The sequence below is a fragment of the Amblyomma mixtum genome, chromosome 3 (assembly GCF_055824585.1).
Source record: "Amblyomma mixtum isolate Tamu chromosome 3, ASM5582458v1, whole genome shotgun sequence".
In the NCBI taxonomy this organism is placed as follows: domain Eukaryota; kingdom Metazoa; phylum Arthropoda; class Arachnida; order Ixodida; family Ixodidae; genus Amblyomma; species Amblyomma mixtum.
Genome location: NC_143014.1, coordinates 212,991,550 through 213,016,093, shown reverse-complemented (window position 1 = coordinate 213,016,093; position 24,544 = coordinate 212,991,550). Strand labels below are relative to the sequence as shown.

General features: G+C 43.0%; 1 protein-coding gene across 1 annotated transcript in view; it reads left to right on the top strand.

Moving 5' to 3' along the window:
* Rassf (Ras association family member) overlaps positions 1–24,105 on the top strand; it is a 30,365-nt gene extending 6,260 nt beyond the window's left edge. Inside the window, exons 6-10 of the mRNA XM_089582654.1 lie at positions 5,952–6,320; positions 9,062–9,215; positions 12,996–13,117; positions 20,478–20,575; positions 22,759–24,105. Of these exons, the coding sequence (XP_089438780.1) occupies positions 5,952–6,320; positions 9,062–9,215; positions 12,996–13,117; positions 20,478–20,575; positions 22,759–22,834 (819 nt within the window). The 3' untranslated portion in view covers positions 22,835–24,105. The remainder of the gene's footprint in view (positions 1–5,951; positions 6,321–9,061; positions 9,216–12,995; positions 13,118–20,477; positions 20,576–22,758) is intronic.
* The last annotated feature ends 439 nt before the right edge of the window (positions 24,106–24,544 follow it).

The window sequence follows — 24,544 nt, the reverse complement described above, 5'->3', positions numbered from 1 at the left end:
CATGCAGTTTTTAAAGAGTGAATGCCACTTTTGGTGGTCTTAGTATTTATGGCTCTAAAGAACCAACTCGATGGACACTTGCGCTGCACGCCCAGAGGCGCGCGCGTTAGCAGGAATCGGTCTGCACATGCGCACTGAACAAGATGCGAGACGAGCGAGCTCAGACACTTCGATCTGTCCCCGCCAGATATTTGGTGCTCGCGCTACACGCGCCGTGTGGCATGTCGGAAGTGGGGCTGGTTTACAGCAAACGAAGGACAGCTGGTGGGCCCTTGGTGAGCTGCCCAACTTCTTTTGTTCACGGCTTGACAGAGGGAGTGAGCCAGCACCAGGAGCGTGGAGATGCATGCCCCTTTTCGATGCCCGTCGCTGTGTGCTGCTGGGCACAGGGACGTGTATGCCTAGGACATGTTCATCGGGTTGCCGCTTGATGCAGGGGGTCCACTTACTACAAACATTGGATATAACTAAAGCAATCCATGTGACGCCAGGTTCGTTATAAGTGGCCTGGGCTGTATTTGTGATATTTACAGCACTGAATCACTCGAGATGCACTTTGTGCGGTAATGCTGTTTCTACACTTGCCTCAGTGCAGATACATTGGTAAAACGATTACGAATAGAGCATACAAGACAGATTGGCTGGTAATTTAAGAAAGTAGCTAATTAAATTTAATGCATAATGTAATCCCTCAAGAGAAAAAGTATGCAACACTTGTATCTTACCAGTACTCACCTATGGGGCAGAAACGTGGAGACTAATGAAAAGGGTTCAGCTTGAGTAAGGACAACGCAAGCGAGCTATGGAAAGAAAAATGATAGGTGTAAAGTTAAGAGACCGGAAGCAGGCGGAGTGGGTGAGGGAACAGACGCGGATTAATGTCATCCTAGACGAAATCGGAGGAAGAAATGGGCTTGGGCAGGGCAGGTAATATGAAGGCAGGATAACTGCTGGCCTTTAAGGCTAACGGAGTTGATTCCAAGAGAAGGCAAGCGTAGCAGGGGGCGGCAGAAAGTTTTAAGAAGTCTGCGGGGATACTGTGGCCGCAGCTGGCAAAGGACAGGGTTAATGGGAGAGACATGGGAGAGGCCTTTGCCCTGCCTTGGGCGTAGTCAGGCTGATGATGATGGCGATGCATAATCTAAAAGCCAGTAAAAATAGCATCACCACATGGCTCTCCTTTTCTCAAATAAACTGACATGAAGCCCATAATGCAGAGACTGTATTTGAAAAATCACAAACAAAAATAAAGAGACTTGATGTCTGTGTGCACATATCGAGTCGCGGAAAATTGAGTTGCAGGATAACGGCTGTAGCGTTGGCTGCGCTGCTCTGATGTTATCGTGGAAGGTGTCAAATGAAAGGGTAGGAAACGAGCTTTCGAATGGTAGAAAATTGGTGGTGGTTGGGGAGCATTTTCGGAATTGGGATCGCATGAAGTCGAACGTGTTTAGAAGATTGGTCTTTGGCTTTCAGCCACGCGGCTCTCAAAATATTCATTTCTTCTATAGTTTGGAATTGTTTTGAGCATGGATACTTTGCAGAGTTGTAGTCTGACGTGTATTTAGTAAAAAAAAAAAACTTTTACGACAAAAATCGATTTTTTCTATGATTTTTATAATCTCGAAACCTGCATCCTCCCTTAAAAAGTTACTGCAGGCAGTCTAATGCATGATCCATTGCTTCAAGCTTTTGAAGTTCGTATTGTGAACTGTGCTCGATGCTTTTTATGTGCATTGATGGGTCAGCAAAGGTTTTCTTTGTTTATGCATTTTATAAATGAATGAAAACTCTGGAGCACAGCCAGTAGGTCCAATTTTTGTCTTACCTATATAAGACATATTTGGCTGTGATTTGGCTGTGCTCGTGAACATACAGCCGTGATGGAAATTTGTATTACCGTATTTTCCGGTGTACAAGACGCACCCTTGTATTAGACGCACCCGCCATATATGCAGGGTGTCATTGAAAAAATTGGTATATAAGACGCACCCGTGTATAAGACGCACCCCCATTTACCCAGTTAGGCTAGTGAGGCTTAATTAAACATGCTGATGCAACCATCGCAAAATGCACCGTACGTGTGAGAAGTTCTTAAGAAACGCTAAATGATCGAAAAATGCAACACTCACGCCATACCAGCCCACGTTTTAGCACAAAAGAAAAAAAAGCGAAAGAACATTATGTCCATAACAATTTATTTTTACATAAAACCTTTAAAGTCTTCATCTTCGGATGCGCTATCGAAAAGGCAACGCGTCTGAAGCATTCTCTTCGCACTACATACTTGCAAAGGGTGACTAAAAAAAACATTGGCTTCTCTTGGCTTGTCTTGACAATGGCGAGAAGCGCGACTGTCGCTATCTTTTGTCATTTCACATTACCTTTGCTTGGGGCCTCCGAAACGGCCGCGTGTTTAAGATCCCGGAAGTGGTCAACCCCGCCGTTTCATGATAAAGTTCACTTAAAAAAGTTGCGCACGGCGGTCCCCGTATTGAAGTATTAACCATGTTACAACCGCGTTATTGGTAGTAATATTTTTTTCGGTGGAAAAAGCTTGAACGTGAACCTGAGTAATTTCTGAACTTGCAAAAAAAAACGGAAAATTCGCATATAAGACGCACCCTTGTATAGGACGCACCAGCAAGATTTTTGAAAAAAAAACCGCGTCTTATACACCGGAAAATACGGTAGTGTTCCTTCATGAGATCCTGCAGCTTCACAGGCTCTTTCTCGCTGTGGGGTAATAGCCAACTGGCTGTTGGGGCACTGTTATTAGAACAGTCTGTTCTTTTAGTTTTGACACCGAGGATTGGCTACCATCTGGTACAGTCGTTGCTTGTGTGCTGTGTGTGCGGAAAACAAAGCGCACTGTAGTTGCAGTGTTGTGCCTTATACACTCAAATCGTAGCACAATCACAGACATTGCTACCTTCATTATTATCAACACAGCCGGCGATATCCTACTCTGACTTTTTGAGAAGAGACTTAGCGTTATGGAATATAGTCATTAACTGGTGTTCTGTGTTGCAAGCCAGTTTATTTATATTGAGTGATTAAATTGCATACTTGGTGACCTTGCATGCACCTTGCTAAATTGCGGGTTCACCTTCTTTTGAACTCGTGCACCTGATTATAAATTCATTACGAAATCTATGTATTCCTTGTGCTATGGCACTGTTTGGCTAAGCTGCCCTTGAATTAATTAACATTTAAATGATTGGTTGCCTAGGTTTGAGCTTATTTTGCTCTAGTTGTTTTTGTGGTTGTAGCATTGTTTAAAAGAATGTTGTCTTTGATAAAAGCATGTGCGCAGGAATATTTGGCTGTAGCTATGCATTATGTGCAGCTATATCTTTTGCACCATAATGAAATTTTTATTGTCAATATTATAGCTAATATGGCAGTCCAGAAGCTTGCGATTGAGTTCGACAACACTGATTTCAGCTTATCACAGTTGCTGTTTCTGATGGGGCTGTTCTTTCTGCATAAAAAGAAGGCATGCAGAATAAAAGAAACAAACGCAAGGACGCAGAGACATGCGTCTACAGTGCAGTGCACTCTGGCAAGCCCTATAGTTTGCTTGCCTTAGCCCTAGCCTGCTTTTAAAACTTCCCTGCCCATGGGAAAAGCAGTTGTTTTTGGGTAGTGTAGTAAATAATTTTATGCCTTTAACAGAGCATTCTTGATTCGAAAGTGTATTAAATTTTATGGGAGGAAATTCTTTCCAGTGGAAAAAAATATATATATAGATGTTTTACGAATTGGAAAAACAGCACAATCAAAGACGAGACACAAGAGAAGGACAAAACGCAGCGCCTGTGTTTTGTCCTTCTCTTGTGTCTCGTCTTTGATTGCGCTGTTTTTCCAATTCGTAAAACATGTACCAACCAGCCCGTATTTGCCCTCTTCTGGATATAGATGTTAACGTCGTTTCATGCAGACAGAACGTCAAACAATTTCAGAATATGCGTTTCATACACAAGAGACCGGTGTAATATTTCAGCAAATATCGGCTTTTTATGTACAGAATTTCTTCATCAGACATAGGTATAAGAAAACGTTAGCCCTCGTGAATATCGTGCCATCACGTTACACAGTTCCTTGATGTTGTGAACCACAGATTGGCCGAACATGTCTCACAGCTTTTTCTGCTCGACTTTTTTTTCCTCATAGCACATTTTAGAGTTTCTGTATTTCTCCATTCTCCGGGGCTAATGCTGGAGACCCTGAGATGCATCTCCAAAAGGTGGGAACTTGGGGTCCATGGAATGTGTTCCCAAAGTAGTATTCTCTGTCACTGCTGCTGCCATCATCCAAAAGCTTTCATGTAGATGCATTAGAATTGGTAGAAATGTGCCGTTTCCACGAAGCAGTGGTACATGCTCTGTGAAAGCTACGACTGCTCATCACCTGACTGCAGAGAGCCTTAAATCTCACCGGCTGGCAAAAAAGCGAAACTGAAAGAATAGTTCCGTTATTACCCACTGGATGGCGCTAACTGTCCAGAAATGATTAGAAAGGGGGATGAATTGAAGCCATCAATAGCGGGCTGTCGATGGGAATAGGCGTGGGCAAGAAAGTGTTAACCTGGTTTAGGAGCAACATTGTTGCCATCACTGGGTACATATATGCTACTTGAGAGATTGCGTTGTTCAGTGGAGGCGTACTTCAGTGGGGTATCTTTTGTACTTTGCATTTTTTTTCCCCCAGAAAAATGCTGCAGAGGCTTGAATTGTGTGTTTTGAAAGTCGCTGTACAACCTTCCAGTTCCAGTGTTCGCCGTAATGCTGATAATAAAATTTTAGGAAAATGAAGTAACCTGACACAATTAAAAAAAATAATGCTATTCACACAACATGATTACATATCGAACAGTTTTGCATGCATGCATGCATTTATTGCGTGCCACTTTTTATAAAATCTTTGTTGGCATCACATGGGCAGCCAGTGTGTGGCACACACATGCAACCTTTTCAAGTGCCACTACCATGGCGCACACATGGACCTAGCGAATTCATTTCACTGCACTCTGATGAGGCGATGGTTCTGTATTGTGAGTGCATTATGTTGCTAAAATTTCCAGTGTGGCTTGCTGCAAATAACGCTGTAGTTAGGTACAACTCAAGAATGAAGTGGCTCATGCACCTCAAAGAAGGCCTTTCAATGAATGGCACTGAGCTGTTGTCATGATGTTGTCGTCAGTAGCTTTACACCTGCTAGTGTGGCATCGCAGCTGGCTAGGAGGTGCAAGGCGATTCTTCGTGATGTCACGACAGTAGGTCAACGCCATTGGCCAGAGGGCTTCCTTTGAGGTTCATTGGGTGATGCTTACTCCCTAACAAGGATACTGCTGTATCTACTGGCATCACTTTTGCACCTTTTTTTTCAAATTGAGGCTTAAAAAAGGGGGTTTCGCAGATTACGTGGCGATTTCGTGAACACATTCTAAAAAAAACTGTACACGGTTGTAACGCGCAATATATACAGTGTGCTGCCACCTGTACGTCAACCCCCGCCAACTCGCACCTCTCACTGGCCAGAAAAAAAGTTTACTCAACTATATACCCCACAGGATAGGAAGCCCTGTCCAGCTGGTAACCCGGATATCAGCTTTCACTGATCGAATGGCACCAAGCTGCTGCAGCTGCCACAGGAGTCCTAGGGACTCCATCTATGAAGGCTCCCAAGACCCTAGGAGCAGTGCATAAACGTTTTTTCTCTCTCTCCCCACGAGAAGGCACGGCGGCGTGCACACTTAAAGTTGCATGAAGCCTCTTTTCATGAACTTATGAAAGGTGGCTTTTCATTGAAATTTCCTTGTGTTGAATGAAGCACCTTAGGTTATGGAAGTGTGTGCAGCTAGGTAGGGGGCAGCGGTTTCCTGTTAGCCAGCACTTGCTTTCTCTTTTCAGTTTCTAACTATTCCTGGTATCTTTTGCTGATTCAAGCATGTGCAGAATGGTTCACCTGAAAAGGAGGCAAGCGCCAGCTTGGAGAATGGTGGAGACAAGAGTGGTGCACCAAAGACGAGCTCCAGCAACAGTGACCTGTTTGCAGAAACCCAGCTTTCTGACCCAGAAAGCAGTGAGAGTCAGATGAATGGCAGTCCCTCAGAAATTGGTCGCAACTACCGAACACTGCCAAACCCTGGAAAGCATTCATTGTCAGACTTGTTGGCCGACAGCAGTGGGCAGCCAACAGCAGTTTGTGAGGATGCCAATGGCTTTGAGGGAGTGACACTGCGAAGCAAGGCTCGTTCATCACGGGTGAAGCTGCGTCGCCGTTGTTCCATCAATGGGCACTTCTACAACAGAGAGGTAAGTACATGAAGTACATGATTCCATAACAGTGAACTTCCGGCAGCATGCTGAAACTTACACCGGAAGTCATTTTGAGTGTCCTCTAAACCAGGGATCTGCAAACGTTTTGGACATGGGGCCCGACTGCTTCACTTCTGTAACGCTAAGCACATAAAAATGAAGAAATTACGAAAACCCATAAATAAACTTAACTCATTAAACAAGCACAATTTGGACACACAGAAATTTTGGTTTACTTCATGACTCTTTGTTTCAAGCTACTCATGACTGGAGCATAAATATGTGCGGATTTTGTGCTTAATTATGTACGGATTTTTCGTATGGTGATGGCAACTGCTATTAATATTTCCTGGTGTAATTACACTCCAGTCATGACTAGAGCGTAATTACAGAAGAGGACTAGTAGTTCAGCTGATGCCTACATACTGTGTATCCCTGTTTTGCAATACTGTTGCGAGTAGAAAGAGCACCCTTGATTACGTCCGGTTGGCTGTGCAGCTCAGGGAACAGACCGGAGGTTTTCCTTGTCAAGAGACGAACTACTGCTTGAGGGTCCGACAGAGGAGGGATAAACAACTAGTGCAGCAGGACGCTGAATGAGGGCTCTGGTGTGCAACCAGTGCCGCAACGCTAAGTCCTCGGGTCTGAGCATAGGGAATTTACACTGCCTCTGGCGGGAACAGTGAGGGCTTCTGGTGGGTACCAGTACCACAGTGCTGACTCTGACGGCTCACGGCGAGCTAGGGAAGAGAGGGGAAGGGCCAACGCTTCCTTGTAGCTCGGTGACTACTGCCTCCCATCGCTTCCGACTGCCCTTTTTATACCCTCCAGATTGCACCATGGGAGTGAAAGGAGTCACTAAATTCCTGGTTGGGTTGTTGGTGACTGTGGCTTCCCCTGTCAGACCTCATCGCAGGCTGTTCGCACTTTTTATTTCTTCTTCAAGAGTACAGGTGACGCTGCTGTGCTACAATACTGTGGTTGTAAGCTTGACGTGAATACCATAGTTATTAGGAACATAAATGTTTGCCCCGCACTTGTCTGATGTTCTCAGTACTCATTATTTAAACTTTCTCATAGAAACGTTGAGAGAACAGAGCTAGAACTGCGAGCAATTCCTTCATGTCTGAAGGCTTTTCAGTTCCAGAACAGCTGTAGAATCTGACCAGATTTCTTTCTTTGCATATGTCCTCAGCATGTTTTATTCCAGTGAGTTCTGGTCGATACTGACGTAGAATTATGTCAACATTACTACTAAATGCATTCTAAAACATTGACTGCAGCGGTGGCCAAGTGGTTGAGCATCTGCCTCGCGTGCGGGGGGGTGCGGGGTTCGATCCCCAGTGCCGCCGGGTGCCCACCGGTGATACAATGGGTACAGGCTTTCCCCTGCCTGGTGCTCGGCTTATTCAGAGTGAAATGCTTGGGAAATGGGTCCTTGACCCCACCTTGAGTAGTCGAAAAATGCCTTGTGCCATGGCGCTCTTTGGCCACAGATGCCCTTGCCCCATAAAAATCCATCATCATCGTTAATTTTAAAACATTCGTGTTGTCTCATAAAGGGGTGCATACAACTAAAAAAGTTTTGATGTTCCCTGAGGATTTCACCGAAAGTTGTGAGGGATGTAAATTCTTGTGAGGAGGTCAAACAGCTCAAAACAGACGCTTGGGTGAGTTGGTAATCCATGTGTGCAGACAGCGCAAAAAAGACGGGGGCGTAGGAAGAACACAAAGACAAGCGCTTGTCTTCGTGGTCTTCCTATGTCTCAGTCTTTTTTGTGCTGTCTACACTCAAATGACTTGTTAGAAGCGGGAGAGTGGGTTGAAAAAAAATGCACATGGGTGCCACTATGCCATCATAGCAACAGTCTGCTTCTGCAAGGTGCCAACTGCACTTACGAAGTGGCAGGTGTGCACTTGCATAACTGCACTTACGAAGTGGCAGGTGTGCACTTGCAGCTGTTGCTTGCACCTATTGCCTACACGAGGTGCACATGTACCACCATTCCGCTGTTAGGCGGCAGTTTGCTTTCAACCCTTGGAGCACGGAAAAAGGCAGAGGGGAAGAGGCAGGCATGTGTAATGCGGCCATGTGGAAATGGCGACTTGTGCAATTCCAGTAACTCCAATACTGATTTGCACGTAGTTAGAACCAGTTGGTTTTCAAAACCAGTGGATTTTACTAGTGCCCAAAATCACTTCGAATGATTCCAATAGGTTGTCAAAGACCATTGACTTTTGAAACTGCTTGGGCCCAGTTGGAGCTGTCTCAATTATATTCAAAAGGCAACAGGTATTATTTCAGTTGGTTCTTACCTGAACTGACAAGTTAGTTTGCTCTGTGAAGTCAACTCTCATTGGCAACCATTTGGAAACCACTTTGAACCCTCCCTATTTTTAGTAACACCATGAAAAAGGCTGTGGGGTGCTTCGAAACCTTTTATTTTCAAGAATAAGTACATCAAAAACATTTCTGAAGTGGAGAACAAATTTATATTTTGGCGCACTTTTCTTCTTTATTCAGAGAACTGAAAATTCAGTTGGTACTGAAGGGTCCAGGAGGGGCCTTGGTATTTATTTTGCTGTGTACTTGCTTGGGAACATGTTTTTGGGAACATGTTTTTATTTATTTTTGCATTTCCAACCAAGGTCAATTTATTTGATTTTCATTTGCAAGTGATTGAGTGGCAACATATGCTAAATATTGTTTCTTTCTCTCTCTGTCTTGTGTGTTGCAGACAAGTGTATTCACACCAGCCTATGGGAGTGTAACCAGTGTCTGGGTGACAAGCCTTGTGAATGCCCCAGAAGTGATCAACCAACTCTTGGACAAATTCAAAGTGGAGAACTCACCCCGAGATTTTGCTCTTTATGTTGTTCGCGACACTGGAGGTATTGTGCTATTTAAAATGCTTTTAAAGAACAACTTTGCCGAAATTTACTTTTGCTTTAGATGTGACATACAAGTCATAAATGTTATTGATTTTTTTTAAGGCTTTTAAATGTCTACGATGTAGGTTTAAAGCATATAAAAAAATATGAGAGCAGAGGGCAGAGTCGTCTTACACTGTGTGGGGCAGCAAACAAGATACACCGGAAATGATGCAGGTTTGAGGCACAAACACAGACATTATGGGTTACTGGCTGTATGGAACTGTTCCTAAATATTTTTAACAAACACATGCATTTCTTACTTTATAGATTGAATGCGGTTTGCCATAAAACAAAAATATCGAACTGCCGAGTGCCAAGCTGTGCCAGATTGGATGGCATGTGGCAGCTTTGCCTCACTGCATGAGTTACTGGCGGTGGTGCGGCATACATTCGCGCCATGTTTCATGCTTTATCTCGCATTTGCCTATAGTGCCACAGAAGATATACAGTAGAATCTTGATGATACGAATCTCACCAGGGTCGCAAAAAAATTTGTATCATCCAAAGAAACAAAATTCGTGTGCAGAAGCATGAAAAATGCATTCACACAGTTCTGTTTACAGCTGATGGGATTTATTAATGGCCGTGCGGCTACAGCTCGCTACTCGTGGTGCATACAGTGGGACTGGTGCTTGCAACGCTGATGATGTGGTGTGCACCGCATAATTAGCGATCGCGATGTCGGTGATGTGCGGGCTGTGCATCGCCACTCGCGGTGCGTACCGCACAATTGGCGATCACAGCGTCGTTAATGTGCGGGCAGCGCTTAGTGTTCGAGGGTTTCGTCACTGCTCGCACGTTTTATCATCCATAGAGGTGCGGGAGAGAGTTCAGAACATCCGAAATTCCTCACATTGTACACAATGCACTCTGTCCGGAATATTTTATTAATTCATATCATCGCGAAATTCATATCAGCCGTGTTTATATCACTGAAATTCTACTGTAACGGCGAGAACTGCTTTTAGCCGGGTGGTGGGCACCCGTTTACGCCTCTAGCACCTGTCGATAGTGCCCCGGAATCAACGACATGGTCAGTTGTTGTAGCTTTCCAGCAGCAATCCTCTGCTCACATTGACTTAGATGGTGCGAAGGTGGTGAAAACAGCGGTAGCTTTCATCCTGGCGTCCGATTTTTACGCGACGCTGCTGTCATACACGGAAGCCACCCTAGCTGGCGTTTGACCTTCCGCCACCACCATGTGCTGCAATGCTGTGCAGGGAAGCCAACCTAAATGACATTTGCCGCTCGGTTTCTTGCGGCCTCTGCAAACTACTGAAAACTACTGAAAAGGTCCCTCTTAGTCGGCATTCTTCCGCTGACAATTATTGCTTTTCCAGCTTGAATTTTTGGCGAAAATTTGTAATATAAATTTCGGCTGCATTAAACTATATTTTACAATTTTTTACCTATTCGCTATAATAAGGTTTTGCTGTATATGCATGATGCAGGGATCGCTGAAAGGCTACGGTGGAGGCAGGACAAAGGGTTCTTACATAATACAGTGGCATCAATCTTTTGGTCACTGCTAAGTGACCAAGCCTAGGCCAGCTTTACAGGGTACTTTTTTTTGACCAATTTTTCAGACTCGAGAGAACCGAAATAATGGTTCGAATATCGACCAGTCCGTAAAATCTGTGAACTTCAAAAAGTCGCTGTACAAGATGAGCAAAGTCAGAGTCGGAGTCCGTTTCCAGGGTAGCGACACTCAGGCAGACGGAGAGAGGGAGAAACAGAAGGCTCTGATGACTCCCCGCTTTTCTGCTCCATTCCACAGATGTCGGTGATACTGAGCCGCGATGGACGCTCCTGCTGTTGTTTTATTAGCACAGTCACACACTTACCTTTGTAGGCTGTATTTATGGCACAGCCATCACTTCTTGGGACCACAGTGCATGGGGACTCGAAAAGAATAGTAGTGGGTGCCTTTACTCCGATTGGCAACAGTGAAATTACCATGTCAAGTGATTCTGACGAAGCGGGGGCTACTCGCCTCACCACCAATTCATCATTGCCGCTTCTCTGTGCCTCACGTTTTCTGCAAATGAATGGTGCATGAAGGTCTTTATTTTATCTGTGGAAAGATGCCTGTGCCACAAAATTCTGGCGACAAAACGCCATGAATTTTAAGATTTCTTCCGCATTTGGACAGCTGTTAGGCTTAGCAACTATGCATTGTTTAGTTGCCATGGGGATGCAATCTCTGAAAGCACGGGATGTTCAAGAGGTTGATGTTGCTCACTTGAAAAAAAGATAGCAAATTATTGAATTTTACGTAATAAGCTTGTTTTTATTATTACTTGGTTTTGCTTAGGCTGATGTAAATAAAAGTAAAAATAAAATTCAGTTGGTGGTTTTTACATTTAGCACTTCAGTTTTCTGCCAGAATGACACTGCGATTGGCTAACGTAATCTAGATGCGGCCTGCATTGAGATAATGCTTGCGGTGATGTGATGACAATGCGACTACAGTTGAGCCCACTTATGACAAACCTGACGGTCACACAGATTTCATTTTTATATCCGATGTTCGTAGTAAGTGGACTCTCCGTATAACAGCCAAAAATACTGAGGCTGGCAGCAGTTGTGTTTATTTTTTTTATAAAACTGCGTTATGCCCACCTACTTGTGCAAAGCAGAGCCTACCGCGGCTCTTTCCAGGCCATCTAGGGCGGCCATTCAATCCTCACTTGAGACCCTTGCTGCCAGCTGTCAAATTTAGGGACGGGATATAAGTAATTGGGGTTGAAGCGTCCACAGCAGCTGGTGGCTGGTCGGCCACATAAATAAGATTCCTGGCATTAAGGGGGTACTCGTACACACACAACAAAAGCATAAAGAGAAATAATGTCACGAAAGGGTACTTGGTGTTCAACGCCTTCGTCAGAGCACGCGCCTCTGCAATTTTGTGGCTCGCAAGAACGTAGTCAACCGAGCACACATCTATCGTTTCTGGGCTCATGCAGTGACGAAAATAGCGCAGTGGTCGTGGCACAGAGTGGATCATCTTCACTGTCCACTGTATGACGCTGCCTGCACTTGGTAGCAGTGCAAAAGATGGAGCCGACTGGGCAAGCTATGCATTCCACGTGACCAGCATGGCTAGCAAGACTTTCAGATTTCTCAAATAGCTGCTGTTGATCCACGACTGTGGTCAGTACCTTCACTTTTGACGATGCCCCTGTCTTGCACACACTGCACTTCCACTTGGGATGCTTTGCCCAGCCGGTGAACATGCAGGCACTGATTGCCCATGTAGGGCATCGGCGCGGGTTTGGCCGGTGGTTACTTAGTGTTTAAATGGCGCCTTTTGCATTTTTCATTCAACATGTTCTTTCCAGGGCGGTGTTGTGAAGGTTGAGAGGCGGTCTTTGATCTCCGCGCTTGATGGAAGCACGACCTCTTCAACTTGGGGGGGGGGGGGGGGGGGGGGGGGGGGGGGTATATGGCGCCTCCTTGCTCCTTGTTCGCTATAACCAAGTAGTGCGGCCAGAGTTGTTCGTTGTATCTGCATACTTTGACGGTAGCACCACACCCGTTCGTAATAAGCGAGCGTTCGTTACATTGCGGCCATTATAAGTGGGCTCGACTGTATTTTTCTTTTTGCTATAATGCCTGTTGTGTGGCACTGCAAGTTGTGGGAGAAAAATGAGTGAAAACTGAGTACCTGCCCAAACAGTATTGGTTTTTTCAAGGTTTTCTTTTGCTTTTCTGTCATTGATGTCTGATGCTGACTAGAGCGAAGATTAATGCAAGATGATGAGTACCCATTGCTGGCAAGAGTGATGCTGGGCCCTGATGAGACTGTTGCCAAGCTTTTCATCATGAACAGAGAGAATACCAGTGAAATACCTTACGAGGCAAGTTGGCGTCATTGTTAGTGCATGCTTTTCATAGCAAATTAATACTGTATAGAGGCTATTTTAAAACCTTGTTATATAGTACTGTGTTTAGTTTTTACGCTTACTAACTTGCAATCATTAGTTTACCTTGTTGTTGTGAAGTGCAGTGCTTGAGATTAACTTTAGTTGCTTTTGTTAGCAATCTGTACAAGCTCAATTTCGCATTATGCAAATTCACTTCTGCTATGTATTTAAGGTGTTACACCTGCCACAATGTTAAGACGTGTATCAATGAATGCTTGACACTCTTTGCATGCCTGGAAGGTTTACATGTGATTTTTTCATTACATAAATGCACAAAGCATGTGGCCATTGCAAGATACAGTTTGTATACAAAAAGGTGTGGCAAACTTAAGATAATCTGTCACGAGATAGGGCCATTGGCGTATTTTGTCTGGCTGACATTGCTATGTGTTTTCACGCAGTTGCTCACACACTTTTTTGTGAGTCATCACGAGCACCATTTTGCTGCTTGAAATGACTCGTCTCAGTCATGTTGCTGCATTCTGAAAATAGACGCGAATTAAGAAGAGCCCGCCATAAAATTTCAAACCCTTCATAATTAGTCACTAACAAATGACTCAAAATCAAATTAGTGAAATGGCTCAAAACTGGTTTATTATGCATAGAAAAAAAATCGGCTGGTGGTTTAGCATTGCTAAGCACGAAATATGCAAAAGCACAGTTTTTTTGCAGGTGTACACCATCGCCACTTACCTGAGAGCGCAGTTGAGGTATCCACTGACCCAGGGAGCCAGTTCTGCTCGTCCTCAACTTTTTTAGTCACCAATACCAATTTACCCAATGTATGCTGGTGGCCTATGCTTGTGTGCCACGTTTCTGCAGCAACGTTGCCAATGTCAACGCGTATTAGTTGTCCACACCAGCGCACGCACTGCACATCTCTCTCACTACCGCCACATAGCTCAAGGCGCGAATCTTGGTTTGATAATATATTAGTTGATGAAGAAGACATTGTGCAGTGCACAGCGAGAGTGTGTTGCAGGTTAACTCGAGGCTTGATCGGCTACGGTGATAGCCTAGTGCTCTCGTGCAGCGGCCAACAAAGCTGATCTGTTCACGCCATCGCGGGTTCGAATCCCAGTCACGATAATGTTTGTTTATTTATTCATTAATGGTGAGGTACTGCTTTCACACTAAAATATGGCAGTGACTACTGACACAGGAAACAGTGGTTTGCAGGTGGTTTGCGGGTACCATTACTCATTCAGGAGTACTTCAGAGTGCTTCCTGCACTCCGAAGTACTTCTGCATTCCAATGGTCTGATGCTGTGGTCTGCCACCACACGCTCTTCGTTTGAAGCAGGCTAACATGAAATGAAAAAAAAAGTAAAGAAACAAATATCAGGAACATTTAAAATTGGTTGTAAATATACTACTTTCAAAAATTCAGAAAAGTCTTTTAACTTCATCATCAGAGAAATCGTCATACCAGACATTCCCATCAGCTACCCTCGCCTAAAATGCTTGAGTCGATGTAGTGGATGCTTTCCGCCAGCTGATTTAGTGCTTTCAAAGACCTCTAGTGCAGAAAAATGTATGTTTCAGTGCATCATGAGTAGTGAGAGAGACAAACAAAATGAAAAAATGAGATCACTGCAGCGACCCGCATTGGGAGAATGCGAAAGCATTGACGCCTTGTCGGCACTTGTCGCCTCTGTTCATCATTTTCTTTTTCTTTGTTAATTAAACTACCGAATTAGTGTAATTATCTTATGTTTTAATTAGAAATCAATTTATTTACTGTGATTATACCTTCTTTTATCTCAATCAACCATTTTGGTTTTTCAAATTTGGCGCCATGGTTGCTTTCCCACCCACTTACTATATCCCCGTCCAGCCTATTCAACCGTATTCAGGTTTTCCTCATAATTAACTAATTAATCTATGTCAGTTAAACTCTCTTGATTAATTATCACTCATCAAGTACATTTCAATTCATTTCAAACTTTATTTTCACTTTTTTGCCTATTTTTCCACTATTTTGCCGTCCACAGCTGTTTTCCCGTCCGCTCACTTTATTGACGTCTGCACTATTTAGACTTTCTTTTGTCCAACATTTTTGGCTTTAATTAATTAACTAATCATCCTATCTACATAATTCTTTTTTGCGCGGCATCCTCATATCATCCTCTTTTCATTACTACCACTCGTTTCATGCTACCTCTTCTGAGAGCATCACAACTGCTGCAGACATGTTTTGCGAACACGTTTTGGTGATGCGACCCCGCCGACGTTGCCTAGAAATGCTTTGCATTAAAAAGCAAGATTATCTTGTGAGGCAGCCGTGAGATGCCATGTGTACAATTGTGCACACACATTTGCACTATTTGGCATAGAGCCGTCTTTAACTGCAAAAACTGGTTGCATGCATCTTATCTAATAAGCTGGTGTAAATGCTATTTGAGTAAAAATTGGTCTTTTGTGATAACAAAACAAAAATTGCAAACACTCACATGCAGATCCATACAATGTGCTGGCACCCATTTTGACTAATGTTTACACCTGAGCTTCAACATTGTAAAACTAGATGCACTAGTCATCCATGAAGTGTGTACAAATGTGCTCATCCAGTTTGAACCCAGTTCAAGCTAGGTGCGATGCGTGACGTGCCCGCAGAATTGATGTGTACACACCGCCGCTGAAGAGGATATCTGATTATTATCAACTCCCGGCATTGCTGAGTCTAGTGGAAGGTTTTGCTTTCATGAACTGTTATTTCACTCTCTTCTTCCTCTTTCTTTCCCGTCATTTTGTCAGCAGGCTTTACTCGTTCCTTTCTGAACTTGCATTTTGTGATTCGCTTTTTAACAGTGCTTTCAAGCCTCTGATCTGTTGTTGTTGGTTGTTAAACACCGTCGCAAGACCTGCTACAAAAGCTTCTGTAATCATGTTAAAAGCCCACATGTAGTTTACAATTTTGCCCCTTGCATTTCATGAACCTTACATTTTATTTTAGTTCAAGTGTCTGCTTGTTGGTTTACCAAAAGCAGCAGTTCAAGAAGAGCAGGTTACCTTAATGCAGGCATATAGTTCTGACAGAAAAAATTTTTCCAAAAGCATTTGAGAGCCGTAGGCATAGATTGTTTTTTGGAAATTTTGATTTCAGCAATAGGAACTATTCCCAAAGCGAGGCTAGCCTAGCAGCGCTGTTGGAGGAACTAGCGGGTATTAAATGGGATGTCATAGGGCTTAGTGAGGTTAGGAGGACAGATGAGGCGTATACAATACTAAGGGGCGGGTGTGTACTTTGATATCATGGATTAGTGGACAGAGGAGAACTAGGTGTAAGATTCCTCATCAATCGGGAAATAGCTGGCTAGTCAGAGGAATTCTATAGTATTATCAAGAGGGTGACAGCTATCGTAATTAGGCTTAATGAGAGGTACAAGCTGAAGCTGGTGCAAGCCTATGCGCCACATCCCGCCATGATGATAAGATCGTTGAAAGCTTCCATGAAGACATGGAATCTGCAATGAACAAAGTAAAATCACAGTACGCTTTACTAATGGGCGACTTCAATGCAAAGGTAGGCAAGAAGCAGGGCGGAGACCAGGCGGTAGGCGACTATGGCATAGGCTCGTGGAATAGCAGGGGGGAGTTATTAGTAGAGTTCGCAGGGAGAAATAATTTATAGATCATGAATAAATTCTTCTGGAAAAGAAAAAACGGGAAGTGGAGGTGGAAGAGCCCCAGTGGTGAGACTAAAAATGAAATAGACTTCATACTATGCGCTCAGCCTGGTATCGTGCAGGATGTGGAGCTCCTTGGAAAGGTGCTTTGTAGCGACCACAGATTGGTAAGGTCTCAAATTAGCTTAGACCTGAAGAGGGAACGGAAGAAATTAGTGAAGTGCAAGCCTAATAATGAGTTACCGGTAGGAGCGAAAGTAGAGAAATTCAGGATATCACTGCAGAACAGATATTTGGTTCTAACTGAAGAAGGCGATTGGGAACGATAATCTCACAGCTATAATTACAGAGTGCACAGTAGAAGTAGGCGGTAGGATGGTTCGACAGGATACCGGCAGGTGATATCTCAGGAGACAAAAAATCTTATTAAGAAACCCCAAAGTATGAAAGTGTCTAATACTACAGACAGAATAGAACTAGCAGAGCTATCAGAGTTTATAAATAAGCTCAAGGTAGCCGACAGAAGGAAGTTCAATATGGAGAAAATCAAGGATGCTCTAAAGAACAGAGGCAGCCTAAAAGCAATGAAGAGGAAACTAGGCATTGGTAAAAACCAGATGTATGCGCTGAGAGACAAAAGGGCAATGTCATTGGCAACATGGGTACGATAGTTGAAGTAGCTGAAGAGTTCTACACAAATCTTTACAGTAGCGCACAGCCGGGGACATCCTGCCAGTAACGAAACAGGAAGTATCCTTAGGATTGCATTGCCTTAGAAGCAATGCAAAGGGGGAAAGCAGCTGGTGAGGGTCAGGTAACAACAGATCTCTTGAAGGACGGAGGGGAGATTGTGCTGAAAAACTAGCCACCCTGTATACGCAATGCCCTGTGACCTCAAGCATACCAGAAGCTTGGAAGAGCGCTAACATTTTCCTAATTCGTAAGAAAGGAGACATCAAGGACTTGAAAAATTTGACTGATTAGCTTACTGTCCGTTGCCTGCAAGATATCTACTAAGGTAATCGCAAATAGAATCCGGACAACCTTAGACCTAAATCAACCAAATGATCAGGCAGGCTTTCGTAATGGATACTCTACAATATACCATATTCACGCTATCAATCAGGTGATAAAGAAATGCGTAGAATATAACCAACCCCTGTGTATAGCGTTCATTGATTACTAGAAAGCATTTGACTTAGTGGAAACCTCAGCAGTCATGTAGGCATTGTGAAATCAAGGTGTAGAAGAGTCTTATGTGAAAACACTGGAAGATATGTATAATGACCGCACAGCTATCGTAGTCCTTCATAAAGTCGGTAATAAAATTCAAATAACGAAGGGTGTCAGGCAGGGAGACACAATCTCGCCAATGCTATTCACCGCTTGTTTACAAGAGGTGTTCCGAGGCCTAGGTTGGGAACAATTGGGGATAAGAGTTAATTGAGAATACCTAAGTAATCTGCGATTTTCTGATGTCATTTCCTTGCTAAGTCACGCAGGAGAGGAATTTCTAAGCATGATCATTGAGTTAGACTGGCAGAGCAGAACAGTGGATCTAAAATTAACATGCAGAAAACCAAGGTAATGTTCAACAGTCTTGCAAGGGAACGGCAGTTCACAATTGGTAGCGAGGTGCTGGAAGTGGTAAGGGAATATGTATATTTAGGGCAGGTAGTGGCCGCTGATCGGAACTTGAGAGGGAAATAAATAGAAGAATAAGAATTGGGTGGAGCGCATATGGCAGGTTCTCTCAGATCACGAATGGCAGTTTACCAACATCCCTCAAGAGAAAAGTGTACAACAGCTTTATCTTACCGGTCCTCATCTCTAGGGCAGAAACATGGAGGTTAACGAAGAAGGTTCAGCTTGAGTTAAGGACAACGCAGCGAGCTATGGAAAGAAATATGATAGGTGTAATGTTAAGAGACTGGAATAAGGCGGAGTGGGTGAGGGAGGCGCAACTAGTGTTCCTGTATATGCTCCCGCAGGGAACAAATGCGGGTTAATGACTTATCAGTCAAAATAAGAGGAAGAAATGGGCTTGGGCAGGGCATGCAATGCAAAGGGAAGGCAACCGCTGGTCCTTAAAGGGGCTCTAAAACACCTTCCAAGGAAAGCACATCAACCCGCTCAATCACTGCACTGTGTTGTAATGAAAACCTGAGCCAAATAATGCACTTCTACAAGCAGTAGAGGACCCACAATCATGCGCAAAAGTTAGTGAGCCCTTCCCGGTGACTTTTTCATGCTTGCACCCTCCTCTGATGCTCACACCTGCGTATACAAGATGGGAGGTGGCTATTGGTCAGGTTCTTTCAGACATGAGGCAGCTGCCATGGCCATGGCCAATGAGCTGCTTAGCTCCGGCTGGTCAGGAAGCTCCGCTCACGCAGGTGGGGGCCGGCGGAGGAGCGCCGACCTTCCAGCATGTAAAAAGTAACGAGAGGAGAGGGAAAGGCACGAAAACGCTTAAATTCAGATTTTGACTACAGACAACTCAGCTTCTACAAACCTTCACCGGTAATATTGCCCTGCAAGAATGCTCTCTTTTTGCTCCCTTGGCATTTGGAGAGTGCACAAACACATGCGTAGACATTTTCTTTGAACTTGAAGTGAAATTTATGGTGACTCGCTGAGCTAAATATTTCGTCATTCTGCTTCTTATTTTAAAATTTGCATCCAAGTGCCCGTTTTATTCTGCTAGATCAGAGTGGCCTTTGGTGTGGTATTTGTTGTGTGCACCAGGCTCTATCAGCCTGCAGTGAGAAAATTTAGATAATCTGGGAAATAATGCTGCGTAACTTTGCCGAGATCCTACCAACGCTAAATCGCTTTCTAGGACCAATGTTGAAAAGATACACTTGTCGAAGCTTGCGAATGTGAAAATGGAGAAAAAAAACTACGTCTTGTACATACTACTACTAAAGTCCGGTGCTGCTTCACCAGTCGCACTTAGCGGCTCGATGTGAACAGTGAAGGCGGCTGGGTTCAGTTGTCTTGTCTTTTTTGAGCAAAGAGATGCTTGGCACATAGTCCAGGTGACTGCCATCTGGAAACAGTCCCCCCTGCTTTCAGCTTATGATCACATGCACACGGAAACTGGGTATGATATTTTGTGTCCAAACTTCTCATTCTAAGAGGATGACAGAATGCGAACAAGTTGCAGGCGTTGATTCTTGCAGTGTTCACCACATAATCGAGGAGCAACTGTGTGTATTGAGGGGCGCAAACTAACTGGTCAGGTTTGAATGTATAAATGCAATGCTAGCCACAAAGCCGATCCTTTTGCCACACTTGTTCTTTCTTCACTGCCACTGCCCATTGCTATTGCCCCTATCTGACCGCAGTAAACTTGTGGAAACTCACTCCGATTCTTTTCTTCTGCTTTGTGGCTCAACCAACCATACCACAATTTGTCAGAATGTTGCAAATTACGTTCAAAAACACAAGCATGGCACACTGAATACGGATGGTCGCGCCTTTTGCCTACACAATGAAAGTCACTGCTGATGGCAGCATTGCCATATCTCTGCGACGTCACGACCTGATGCTCGTCTTTATTGATTCCCAATTTCAGTGTTGGAGAGACATGTTGAGAGATTAGATTTATTGCATTGCTATTGATGTAGTCACATTAACTCTGCTGCCTTTTACTTTTTTAGGTTGCACAATATCTTAACTTCAGTGAAGTGGAGCTGACAACATTCATCAAAAAGTTTCATGAAGAAGAGGACAGGGAAGTTGAAAAGATAAAAAACAAGTTAGTAGCATTAATTTTTCACCTCTGTTCTATGATTGTTTTTTTTTTTTTGTTGCTGTTCATGGCAATATGTCATCAAACTAAAGGGCACACTAGGGCGCAGCATGTAGTGGTGTTTGCAATAAGTAAAAAAGAAACAATGGAAATATCTTTTGTTGTTTCTTCATTTTTGTGACAGTCAAAATACTTTTCTGCCAGTAGCATATGTTTTGGCGAAAGTACATTGGACACCTACAGTCATTTGCAAAGAAAAGTATAATTTTTTTATATTGCTGTTAAGAAAACACACATAAAGTTTTGACCATAGCATGGTAGATAAAAGGGTTAGGTACATATGGAAAATATGTGAGTGGTTTTTCCACTGCACCTGCATTTGTGCCTCCTGTATATACTTACAATGGAATGGCAATTTCATGTGAGCTTTCTTGCAGATAAGCATCAGCTTTTGCAGAGCATTTGTCCTGTCATAGTATTAAACAATCAGAAGCTGAGCATGTCACGACATGGTGGAATCTCATTAATTAAACCTGACCTAATTGAAGTTAATGTCTAATTTGAATTGACATGCAAGTGCTTCAGTTTGCATGTGTTTTAACTGGTGAAAACCACGATTAATTTGAATAAGGCTGCCAGTGTCGCAGATTGTTCCTCATAAAAATTTGGATATGAAAGCAATTTTGCAACCCCTGAACACTCTCTATGGTCAAGCCTTTAGCAGCATAAGTGAAATGTGGTTTGGTATGTAGTTGCACATTACTAACAGAGCACTACTTATGTGCCGGCTTAAAAGACACTTGATGTGTGTGTATGGTGAGGGAGGAGGTTCTTAACAGCAGGTGGCCGTTGCGTAGTAACATAATACCACTGTCACTCAGGCATTCTTTTCATTTGATGAATGTTTTTGTTATTGAGCTTCTTCAAACATGATGGAAACGAGGTCAAAAGAATGACTGTGAAGTAACCAAAATATAGCATTTCTCGTAAATGTAAGCCACACAAAAATTTCTAACTGGAAATTGGATGGTTCCGTTTCAAGTGTGGTTCCAATTTAACTCATCCTAGTCTCAGTGAGTCTGAGCTGGTTCAGCTGTTGGAATATCCATTGGACACTCAAAACAGCAGGTTCTAGTAGCAAGAATAGGAAATCTTTGAGACCTTTTACTGACTTCCAGAACGAAGCAGTGGCTGTGCGGTAGCTGTACCACAGCCAGTCACAAGCATTTGAAGTACTACCAGGTTGGGCAAGAGCATGCAAGCACTGATTATTTAAATTAGGGACAAGATAAGCATATTGAGGATTTCACCTTGCAACGTTTGTTCAGCACTCTGAAAGAAAAATCCTTTCAGCTGTGGGTGGCTAGTGTTTTTTGTGACAGTTGTTGTGTAGAACATCTACACAAGGCTTTCTGAAGTTGCCTGCAGCCTTGATGCTTTTCATGAAACTGTTGCTGTGCTTTAAAAAAAAAAAATGGATTGTCCTAATTACATGTCATGTGCAAGGCCATCCATGATTCACAGTTGTTCTTGCCAAGCTGGAAAAACACTGCCTAGCACAGACCTGTTCATTTCTGATTGGTGCTGCAGCCTTTTTCTTCGCACAATGCAATACATCGCCACTTGGTGCTGTGGAACTAGTCAGTATGGCAAGGCTCCATTGAATTATGTGCTCAAGTAGTGGTTCATTATGACAGCTGTTTGCTTTTTACATTGTTTTGGAGAACTAAACAAAGGTGCCTTAACTGTTCAGCTTAACATATTTAGCTCCAAAGGGAGTCCTCTGTAATGCTTTGTCTTGAAAACAAATTTTTTTTAATTAAAAAAAAAATGGGTAGCACTTTTTCCTGTGAACTAGCAGTGCAGGCTTTTGTTAGCTTTATCATGGTGCTTGGCCAGCAACAAAACTGCAGTGTGACATACATTTCCTGGCAACAACTGTTTTTGCACAAAATGCTGACCAGGAAGTGCTGTAAGACCTCATATCAATGGTTTTGTCAGTCTAATGAAGCAGTGAATATGCAAGAAGAGGGTGTTAAAATACACCCTCTTACGAACTGAGACAAACTAGCGTCTCAGTGATGTCAGTTCAGTGAGTAAATAGTGCTGTACTTTGCCAAGATGTTGCGACTTAGACTACAATGATCTGTGTTGAGATTTTCAAACCCATTACTTGTTGCATTTTCCAGGTTTAAAATCTTGCAGCATCGAATTCAAACCAGAATGCAGGAGCTGAAATCAATACCAGTCAAGTTTAACACCTAGGAATCGCATATATGTATGCTACACCATCTGTTCTTGTTTATGGGCATTGTATAATTTTGATTACCATTGCACTGCAGGTAACAGCTGCAATGCTTCTCATAAAATTGTGTTTTATGTTGTCTCTTCTTTGCATTAATTACATTTTGTCTTGAGTGGACAGTGAGGCTCAGGTCAGTGCATTTTTGCTGCTGTTTTCTATGGCTGCTGATAATGACTAATGCCTACATGCATCCTTTGAAGTTAAAATTTTACAGTGGCTCACATTGCAATACTTCTCACAAAATTGTGTTTTATGTTGTCTCTTCTTTGCATTAATTATATTTTGTTTTGAGTGGACAGTGAGGCTCAGGTCAGTGCATTTTTGCTGCTGTTTTCTATGGCTGCTGATAATGACTAAAGCCTACATGCATCCTTTGAAGTTAAAATTTTACAGTGGCTCACACTGCAATCATAAACAGTCCTAGTCTAGCAGTATTCTGTGTTTTGAGAATGCTCATTTAATTATCACTATTGGTGCTTCTGTCATGTCTTAAAAGCTTTCAGCTTGAGCCAAAGAGAAGGTACAATTACACCTGGTGCTGAGGAGCCCTTTTTTACATACTTTATAAATGTCATTCATCATGTTCCAAAGAGTTGGTGCTAAGGAGCCATTTTCAAATGTTGTGCAGTAAGCAGTTAGAATTACCACTTTCTTAGATTTCTTTTTGCCACCATTAAAAGTCGGACAAAAGAAATGTTTCTGGTTTTGACATTAACCATCATTTTTTTTATATATATAATATATATATATATATGTCAGCAGCATGTTCGATGCATTATGTTGTAAGCCTTGGCACTTTACACAGGTGCAAAGAACTGGTCACACTTCATATGCAGTGTTGCAAATTAAGCTTTAGTGCCCCGGTATACTGTTTGGTCAATTTACAAGGGGCAAATCTGATACGGAACAATGGAGCCATTATATATTCTGCATCATTGAAACCATTAGCTAATGTTGTGCAGGCGCTTTGAATACTCACTGGTGCAGTGCCAAGCTTTTTATTGTCTCCTTTGTGAAAACTACATTAAGTTGTAATGCCACACCTAGGTCTCATTTGGCAACTGAAATACTTCTTTAGTGTCACTGCGTGTGTCTAGTCTCGATAACTGCATAGTGTGGCTTTTACTTTTACTTGTGGCAACTACTATGTGTCAGCATGTGTAGCACTTTGGAAGACAGCTAGGTAATCTACCCTGCTTGCATATTTTTATGAATAAAAGCAGTTTTTGCATCACTGTCCTCTCCATCTTGGCAAGTAAGCCATAGACAAACTGTTACGTTCATTACGATGTCTACATGCAAGTGCATGCTAGAGCATTTGGAGGCCAGATGGTGATGCCAATTGGTCTTGCATTTTATATTATACAGTTGAACCTCGATATAATGAAGTTCGCGTTGCAACAAACTTTTTCGTTTCAGTTTCTTGCTTCCATTGAAATGCATTTATTTTTTTTCCTCTATTTAACAAAGTAGTTTCGTGTCGCAGTTTCGATACAGCAAAGCTGTCGCGAGCACAAAAAGCAAATTTGGGCAAATTCCACCATTTTGTAAAGTTCTAAAATTTGGACTAGTAAAAATGTGAAGGTTGCTGCTGCTACCAATGGACAAACATTGCTAGTAGTTGCAACCTATAAGCGCCACATAACACCCACATGCTTTACCAAACCTCA